The 10,166-nt window shown below is 35.2% G+C and overlaps 1 protein-coding gene across 1 annotated transcript; it reads right to left on the reverse strand.

Moving 5' to 3' along the window:
* LOC111995177 (T-complex protein 1 subunit alpha) lies at positions 1–9,203 on the reverse strand. Its single transcript, XM_065762796.1, has 14 exons — positions 9,010–9,203; positions 8,645–8,714; positions 8,480–8,544; positions 7,618–7,707; positions 7,406–7,492; positions 7,108–7,167; positions 6,883–6,933; positions 5,397–5,492; positions 5,147–5,212; positions 4,694–4,911; positions 4,189–4,285; positions 3,254–3,340; positions 652–786; positions 1–63 (listed from the first exon to the last, which is right to left on the reverse strand). Exons 2-14 carry the CDS (start codon positions 8,703–8,705, stop codon positions 1–3), a joined length of 1,176 nt encoding a protein of 391 aa, XP_065618868.1. The 5' UTR covers positions 8,706–8,714; positions 9,010–9,203.
* Positions 9,204–10,166: the final 963 nt, after the last annotated feature.

Consider the following 10,166-nt stretch of genomic DNA (forward strand, 5'->3'; position numbering starts at 1 on the left):
TTAGATGGACACCGAAACCCAAACACCAAGCCTAAGTCCACTTGACACATCAGGGAGTCCCTCCTAAATAAACAATACTAAACTTGCCCACATAAGGTGCATAATCCTACCAGAGGAACCAAAGAGAAAAGTGAGGTCCTGCTGGCCTAGAAGTAGGCAACACCAAACTCAGGAAATGTTCTACTAGCCTCTAAAACCAGTCACGCAAGGAGAAGGGCTTGAAAGACTAAGTGTTTGTTTGGGAAGTGTGTTTTGCGCTTCCCAGCGTTCACGTCTGCGTTTTCTTTTTTCTTTTTTTTCCTTTTTTTTTCAAGCCATGAATGTTGACTTACGGGGTGTGAACAGTGCACACACAGTGCACCCACAGTAACATTTTCAGCAACTTTGCAGCAACTTTTCAGAAATGGGTCCCACAAATTTCACTTTTCATCAATTTTTTTATTAAAAATGGGTCCCACGGTACTATTTACACATTTAAAAATTATTTTGTTACAGTGTTTTTAGTTTTCAGTTTTCAGCTATATCTAAACAGACCCTAAGAAGGGCCCCACATGATTTTTTTTTTTTTTTTTTTTTTGGGATAGGTAAGAAAAATTTGTATTAAAATATATATAAACTAAATCCAAATTCAAAATAAAATAAATTACTCACCGCACTTGTAGTTTTAGTCCCCTTTATCAATATTACATCATCATCAGCAATGCGCTCCTCAAGAACTTCATCTGCATATCCTAACAGTGAAGAGTCAAATGATTCCTCTCCCTCCATATCAGCAAATGTTGAGACCTGCATCATCCATCAATAGTACACAATCATAAAAAGAATTATAATGGTTAACCTGTCCAAAATCCAGTAAAATTATCAAAAACACGCAGCAGAGAATCAACAATGTGGAACTTGAATTAAATAAAGAAAGAACTAAACATAGATTCCAAAGATTCCCACCCCATATCACTGGAAATTCAGGATCAACGTTCTACAAGATCTATTAATTAAGTTGGGAGCCTGTGCATTCAAACCAATCAAATGCCAACATGACAAGAAGTGCAATATGGTCTCATGTCCAAGTCTAACAAGGCATTCTCTAAGACAACTGAAGACAGCCTCAACCAAGCAACCTCACTAAAATCATAGACATCGCTGCTTTTAGACATCATATGGGAATTCTGGAAGAAATGGAAATTGATAGGTGCTGATACACACATGGTTTAATTTATTAGGCAAGGGCTAAATTAATGTCCAAAAGGAAACTTTAAAATATATATTTTATATTAACATATAAAACAGCCAACAAGAGAGAAAAGCATATTCAACTGTATGCATACCACTACACTTACATGAGAACATGAATAGGATGGTACTCAATTCTATAATAAGTGGTACAAATTGCAATTTTTTACTTGTTCAATAATGCATGTCCACATCCAAAATTTATAGCATTATTTCTGAACTTTTCCACAACACCCACAATACACATTACTTTCAAAAGACAACTTCATAAAGTTTTGTTGAAAGTTTGAAATGTTTTAAAATTGATTACTTTTTTATAATATTTAAGCATTTCTATTAAGACACGAATTATGGGACTAATGAAGTAAAAAACCTTGCAATTGAAATGCAACCTTAAAGGCCAAAAGCTGGAAGTTGGTCAAAAACCAGAATTTTATTTTAGGATTCATTGCCAATATAAATATATAGAATTATGGCAACAATAACTAATTGAATGTAGACATTTAATGATACTGCCACAACATCAGAAGTCACTAAGGCAGATGCTTTGCCAAGTAGAGGAGTAATTCCCACATGCTATAACTTGGTTCACTTTTTCCAGTGGACATAATGTTTTTAAGTTCTTAATTTCTGTTTAATTTCTTGATTTGTTTTTAAGTTCTTAATTTCTGTTTAATTTCTTGATTTCCAAGCAGTTACCTTTTGAAACAACAAGAGCGGCTAACGCAAACAAAAGAGTGAATCGCTAAGGGCCTGTTTGGTATGTCATTCCAAACAACAGTTTTCAGTGTTTAAACACTAAAAATATTGTTTCTAAAAAAAACAACGCGTTTGGTAAGGGGGGGTTTTTAGGAATATTTGAGTTACATTACTCATTTTAGGGTATTTAAACACTGAATTTGAAAAACTCATCTTACCAGTTTTCAAATTTCAAACAACATTATTTAATGACACTTTTGTAAATACTTTGAAAAACATGGGGCCCACTTGATTAGACAATACATAAAGCTACCTTCTTTAATTCCAACCAGGGGGCCACTTGTTAGCTTTTAAAAAAAAAAACATACACACATACCAAACACACAATTATGTTTTTTCACACACTGAAATATGTTATTTGAAACATGGTATCAAACACATTTTTTGCTTTATGAATACTGTAAAAACGTGTTTTCACAACACTTTTTAAACCACAGTTTTCATATCATTTTAAACAACAATACTAGAAATCTCCAACCAAATGGACCCTAAGTTTCATATGTGTAGTTAACACAAGTTTTTGAGTGGATTAGCTTCTGTGGCTAAAAATGTAAACCATTGTCTTCAGTAAAGCTATATCACGTGGCATTTGAGATTTTAAAAAAAACCCCATGCTTGTGATGAAGGAAAAAGCTTCCATGTTTGGACACTGTGTGTCCATTTGAGAACAGCTTATCTAGCTTTTTACTTAAAACTTTTGCTGAAAGTGTGCTAAAGTAAACTTGTATCTTGAAAAAATTAGAAAAAGTGAAAAAAAAAAAAGCGGGAAAAAGTAAGGTTTTAAAAAGATAACATAAAAACTAAAAGCTAAAAACTAAAGCTAATGCCAAATAGACTCTATGTTAGGGTTAAGCAAAGAGCTTATAAGAATCACCAGATCAAACATGAGTAACCTGTGCTAAGACTTCAGAGAATGCTACGGATAGAAGGGAAGTTGATCACATATTGATCAAATTCAACTAGCAATCAGAAGCCTAACTATATCCTGTTTGTACACCCAAGGGCTGCTTTCAGCATACTTATGATATCGGATAACTTTGTCACATTAATTGCTGGTGTGAAAGAATTCTATTTTCAGTTTGCTCCTTTCACCACCCAAGAATTATTTAAGCTCTGCAGCTTCAGAAAATCTGCATCACAATATTCCAAACAGACTATTGCCCTTTGTACATCCATGATTGCATTGATTATTAGACAATGTTGGAAGAAAATTTAAAACAGCCTTAAAAATTAATATCATTGCATAAGCAGGCCAGGAATTTACCATGGTCGCACCTGTTGCCTTGGCAACATGGCGCATATCCTCCTTGCGAACACGTCTCACAGCAATGGCCCCAGCCTCAACAAAGTACTGGAACAACAACAAAGAATCCACACAATAAATTAAATCTGCTTGTGGGCTTGATGGTAGGTACACAATAAACTAGGACCAAACCACAGAAGAATAATCCAAGAAGACAGCTTGTTAGGCTGAATTCACTGTAATTAAAGTAAACCCATTCAAGACAATATAGAACACACAATCAACAACATACTGTATAAAAACTAGAAAGTAATTGACTTAAAACTTACATATCAAAGCGTCACACTATAAACATTAACCAGGAGTAAACTACACCAGGAGAAAAAAATCGTCCATCTCTAATAGGCCATTAGCTCAATTATCTTTTTCCCAGCCCACCCACTGCAAGTACAGTAACCAACTTAGACAATTCAATAGATCAATAATGTCTCTCTAAAACAAAACAAAATAAAAGCTCTATGTACTTCCTTAAATATTTCCTATGCTTTATGGATATACCAAGGTGAGTGATATTCCAAACACTAAACACTTCATTTTATCTTAGGGCTTAAAAGAAATAGGAACTTCAACATTTCCAATTCCCTACAAATTTTGTGTTTCATAGGTTCTTACATTTCCAAACAACATTCAACATTTCTACTCAACCCCATAAGACTGTTTTCCTCTTTTCAGAGCGAACATATTTCTCAATGCATGGAAATAGGCATGTGATTGGGTAATAAGCCAATTTGTCCACTATGAATAGAATTCGGATTGGCCCTGGTTCCTTTAGAAAATATAATTACAGAAGCTCAGTGGTAGCATGTGATATAATGCTAATAATCATGCCAGCCAATTTAATGCTGGATGAGATAGATGTAAAGCAGTTGGAGAATCAAATATATGTAGAAGCTTACCTTGAGTGCCATGTCATCAATCCCCTTTGTTGTCAGAACAACATTGGCTCCAGCTTTCAAAAGTCTCTGAATGCGTTCTTTGGTCATATCGGCTTCTCTGTTAAGGTAAATGCAAAATAAGTTCTACATGAGCAAGAAAGTAGACAAATATTGCATAACGATTTTCATCTTAATAACCATAAAGAAGAGGTGATTAAGATTGTCACAACACAAAGCAAAAGGATAAAGCATGAGACTCTTTGGGTTGCGCAAAACATGCATTAAAGAATAATAAAGGAATTTGAACAAGATACAAAATCATATGCATGTGTATATATGCGAAAAGAGCTGATTTTATGCCTTTACCAGACTGCTCTATTATATAGGTAATTGGATACAAAATCAATTACTGCAAAGAAGCAAGCAATTAAAAAGTGGTGTATGCTTCACTGGTGCACAAAGCGAATTATCAATAAATTAATGACAATCACAACCTAAAAGAAAATACTTTTTATTATCTTATCACCTTTCACGAATTTTTTCAAGCTCCCTGGGATCACTAACTAAGACTTGGACACCCATTTGCATCTTTGTCTTCTGAAGATTAAAGTCAAGACAAGCAATCTTTGCAGGGGCAACTCTAATAGGCATTCCTTGGGCAGCACGACCTGTATTTAGAGCATACCCATTCAAAAGATAGCTATCTTTTGCACTTTGGCCATGAGCTTTCAAAATATTAATTCCCTGGAACATCATAAGAACAATTAGGGCATTACAACTTTCATATCCACAAATTTTAGCATGTCTCTAAAACCATGAAAAGCAGGTTGAGCTATATCAGGCAAAAGATTTTACTTGCCAGCAGTTCACAAGAAACACAACACATACTAACAATATAGGAGATTTCAGTTTCCTCTAAGCATATATCCACACTACAAAACCTTCCCAATCAAGATGTGGAGAATGCACAAACACCTACCTTAATTGGGTATTTGACTTCCCCCCTTGCATTCATCATTTTAACAGATTGCACAGCTTCCACAACCTAGAAATACAATCATATACAAAAATCAATAAAACACACTAAACACTTGTCACAAGCCAACAATACACAGATGGCTTGGATGCACAAATGGCTTGTTTAAGTATAGAAAGCGTGTCAATTTCAATAACATCCAGATTCAAGGAACAAAATAAATCCTTATCACATGTATAATAAATAGGCATACCAGATTTGCAAAGAAGTCACTGTCACCAGATATCAACTTTGAGGACATGCATGTCTTGGCACAGTTAATTAGACAATCTTTTCCAAGCTTTTCAACCTAGAGAAATCAACAAAACAAGTATACAGCCTTATCAAGAATATATACTATTAGATATGCTATGGCTTAGACAAAGCATCGCCATCCAGAACACAATGAATGAGGTCCATCTTCTAGGTTGAAATGGCAAAATGTTTGATAGGGGATGTTTGGAAGTTCATTTTTGGCATCACGTGTGTGGGGAGATGGCTTTAAATAATTTCTTTCCATATTTGTTTTTGCTAGCTAAGGGTAGGGATGCTTTGGTACCCACATATTTTCTGTATTAAGGAGAAGAAGACGAAGATTAGGATCTTCACTTTCTGAGAGCCTCCCAATATCGGGGACTAAGGTAAGTGGATTCCTTGGTTGAGTTGTTTTTCTCTAATTATCCTTGAAGAAAAGGCAACATTGTAATGTGCAGGAGGTTGACTAGAAACAGAAGATGCACAATCTTATTAAGGTGCTTTGAGAGGGTCCTCTATGTTCCCTTGGAAGAGTATTTGCAGTGTGAAAGCACCTCAAAAAGTTCCATTCCTTGTTTGGGGGGCAGCTCTGTTGTAATAGAATTCAACAATGGACAATCTAAGAATGAGAGAGATGTGATCCTGTTCCAGGCTGGTGCTGTATGTGTCATCTAGTGGAGAGTGTAAACCATTTATTACATCATTGTACAGCCAAAAGGAGTTTGAGGCTCTCGTTTTTTCTCATTTTGGGAAATTTCATGATGCCTATAAGGATTATTAAGCTACTTAATTGTTGGAAAGGGAAGTTTGGTAGTCCTACAAGAGGAAAATTTAGAGTGTGGTTCCTTTAACCATTATGTAAATTGCATGGAGAGAAGGAAATAATCACACTTCTGATGACGTTGATCTCCTTCTAAATTCCCCTAAGCACATGTTCTTAAGATCTTGTATGACTGGATGAATATAATAAAGCAAATTTAGAGTGTGGTACCTTTAAGCATTATGTAAACTACACAGAGAGAAGGGAATAATCACACTTATGACGTTGATTTTGAGATTGTTACATTAGAAGAACTTGCATGCCTTCATGTACTTTTTTTTTTTCCCTAAAAAATCTATTACTTCACACAAAAAGAGTTTGGCCGCCCGCCCCGGGTGGGTGGTGACGGTGGTGAGGGAATAAGCAGAGCATGTAATACTACATAATTTTCTGATCTTTAGTGGGAACCACAGTATTGCATACCAGACCCTCTATCTATGCCATTTTTGGCATAAATGATGAAAACTCACAAGCTCATAATAAGGTCTGTAATGGCAGAGCAAGTGATTGAAACAAACTGCCATTCATGCCTTCAGTTCATAATACTGTTTATGAACCTTAATTGTCAGGTTTCATATAAACACACACATGCAAATATTTAGGGACAAAGACAGAGGAGCCTTACCTTCACGGCCAATTTTTCCTCCACATATTTGCATGCCTCCCTCATAGCAAGCTATTTACATTAAAAACATAGAGAAATAAAGGATAAAACTTTAAGGAAACTTAACAAGTAACAAGCCACAAAACATATTCAAATTATGCATAAAATAATACACTTGCTTAGTGGTAAAACTGTTTAGAGTTCAAAATTAAAACAGGGGAGAAAGAGAGAGAGAGAGAGACTCACTCTGTAACCACTGATTATTGATGTAGGGTGAATGTTGTTCCTCACCAAATCATTTGCTCTCTGCAGAATTATGATTAAATAAACCATTAAGTCATCATCCATCAGACCATAAGAGAGTTGCTATCATATGAGATCCCAAAAACTCCACTTAATCATGGATGTAAAGTAGATGTTCACTTTTTCTAACCATGATTATTATTTTCTCTGCACATAATCATGATTAATTAAGTCGTCTTTCATCAGAACATAAGAAAATTCCTTTCATGAGATCCCAAATTAACATGCTGGCTACACTTACCTTCAGCAACTCCGCAGCAATAATGACCACTGATGTTGTCCCATCTCCAACTTCTCGGTCTTGAAGCTCAGCCAACTCCACAAGTACCTGTGGACCACCAAAAAATTTCTATAAATCAAAACATCTTACAGTGCGGCAAAGCTCGGTAACACAGCCAAAACACACATCCAGTAATAAAAAAAAGTATGAGCAAGATGAGACTGTTTATCAACCTTAGCAGCGGGGTGCTCAACTTCTAACATCTTGAGTATTGTAGCACCATCATTAGTAATTGTCACATCTCCAATATCATCAACAAGCATCTGAAACCATCAATCAAAAAGAAAATCAAATGATACCCTTTGGCAGAACTACATGGTCCAAATAAAAGCTCAGCAATGAACAGGGAAAACAGACAAGTTAGGAAGACCTCTATCAATAAAAATTGAAAACATGGCAATTACATTGACATGCAGTTAAGTATTTTAACTATATCAAAACCTTTGCAATCAAAAGGGAAAAAGGGGTATGCCCCCAATGCCCATATCAATTAATATTAATGATGCAATAACACTAACGTGCAGTTCAGCATCTTAACTATGTTTCTAGTCTTTACGGGTTTGGTACCCTTCTGAACTCAAAACACATACAAGTAAATAAAAAGATATCCTTTTCAATCTTCACTGACTAATACAAATGTCATTCCAACCCATTTGAGCATCCAAAAATAGGGTTCAATGAACGAATATATCCCGCATGAGCAATGTCAGAGCTTAAAGAACAAGCAGCAACTTGCTTAATTTTACATCACACAGACAAGACTATGCACATTGCTCATTCAATATCTTACAATTAATTGCAAATTAAAATTCCTTACATAATGACATTAAAAAAAGAATCACACACATTTACATTTCAGCATTCAACTAATTGTATGACACTGGCAAGCCTATATAATAAATAAATAATCAATCGACTAAAGTTAATTATGAATACGCCATTAAAATAAATTTTTTTTAAAAAGAGGAAAGATTGAAACAACAAAATCAGCATCAATAGCAATAGTAATAGAAGTGGTAGCAGTAGTAATAATACCTTGTCGAGACCAACAGGGCCTAGTGAGGATTTGACAATATTAGCAACTGCTCCACACGCCATCACTATTTCACTCACCATTAAACACAAAACGACCTTAGTCAGTTCCTTTACAATACAACCATAAATTGCACAAAATCATATTTTATTAAAAGAGAGTAGTACCGTTTTGGGTGCGAACGTCCTGACCGGACTGGCGGTCGCCAAGAATGTCGAGGGTTCCCATTTGTTAGATCTGTAAATAAAGAAGAGGAAAATAGGAAATGCTTACTCTTGAATGTATCTTCAGAATGAGAAAATGGAGTGTATTTTAACTTTTAAGCGAAAGAGGAAAAAACTGTGAGACTCTCTTTGGGTTGGGATGGGCGGTGCTGGGTTTTAACGGGGGGTTTTTAGTAGATGAGATGGGACTTGCGGTGGGGTGGGCAGAATTTAATGGGCAAACCCACCACCACATCGGAACCCACAACCACCTCATTGCAAATCCACCCCATATTGGAACCCTCCACCACCACCACCACTGTCGTTACCTGAGAGAGCACACCACTGCCGTTGCCTGAGAGAAGAAGTAGACAATGAAAGGGTGAATCAGAGAGAAGGGTAGAGTTGGAGAGAGAGGGAATGATAGAGAAGAGAGGCCTGGGAGAAACAGAGAGACGTAGGAACTGAGAGTGAGAGAGAGGAAACGTTTGAGACAGAACAGGAAAAATGAGTAACAGAAGGTAACGTGGTTAACAGCAAGCGAGCTAAAAATTAAAACTATTAGCAATTTAAAAAGTTATTTTATATATTTTAACAACTTATTTTATAATACATCTAATATGTCTAAAATTTTTTAATTTTTTATTTAAATATTCTTTTTTATTACATTTTTATTCTATCTTTATATTTTCTTTATTCTTTGTTTTCAAAGGTCTTTTCAATTAATCATTTAAACGTAGAATGCACATTTTTTAAAACCTGACTTTTTTTAATAAGAATTTTTTTAATTGAACAATCATATTTTTGGAATTTTTTTTTTCCTTCAACTACCATAAATGTTGTTTATTAACTTTGTTTCTTCAACTACCATGCATATATCATGTATGCTCAATATATGAGACATTTCTCTCACTGACATGTAAGCTCCATGCTTGAAACATTTGAAAATTTTCTCAACGATCCCATATATACTCCAATTGAACTAGCTATCAACCTGTTAACACTATTTACATAAATCACATAAATCATATATGAATGTTCAAATAGTGTATAAAACATTACGAACGTTTAGACCCCAAAAAACAAATTACCAATTCAAGATTTATATCAAACAATGTACATGTGGAAAATGATTATAAGCTTATACCAAAATTGATAAACAATCTAAACCAAATAAAATCGCATCCACAATAGAAACTAAATGGCAAAGATTAAAGGAAGAGAGATGCAAATACAAGGACAACACAACGATGTGTTATCAAAGAGGAAACCGAAACTTTCAGCGTAAAACCTCTCTACCGCCCTCCAAGCGGTCAATAATCCACAAAAAAATGAAGTTGGGATACATGAACAGCAATAGACCCTCCAAGCCTAATCTACCCAGTGTACCTAAGTCCTCCAAGCTTCTTGCTCCAACGAGGTTACGCCGAACCTTTCCCTTTTCTAGTTTACCGGATTCCGCTATAACCTATAGCATCAACCAATA

This window comes from Quercus suber, unplaced genomic scaffold (assembly GCF_002906115.3).
Source record: "Quercus suber isolate HL8 unplaced genomic scaffold, Cork oak 2.0 scaffold_474, whole genome shotgun sequence".
NCBI classification, from domain to species: domain Eukaryota; kingdom Viridiplantae; phylum Streptophyta; class Magnoliopsida; order Fagales; family Fagaceae; genus Quercus; species Quercus suber.

Bases quoted from the DNA above. Each gene is read 5' to 3' on its own strand.
- LOC111995177 (XM_065762796.1), bottom strand. From the start codon at position 8,705: ATGGGAACCCTCGACATTCTTGGCGACCGCCAGTCCGGTCAGGACGTT. The intron at 7,708-8,479 runs GTATTATTACTA...TGATGGTTTCAG, and splicing joins GCCCTGTTGGTCTCGACAAG to ATGCTTGTTGATGATATTGG. The intron at 4,286-4,693 runs GTGATAAGATAA...TTACCTTAACAG, and splicing joins CTTGAAAAAATTCGTGAAAG to AGAAGCCGATATGACCAAAG.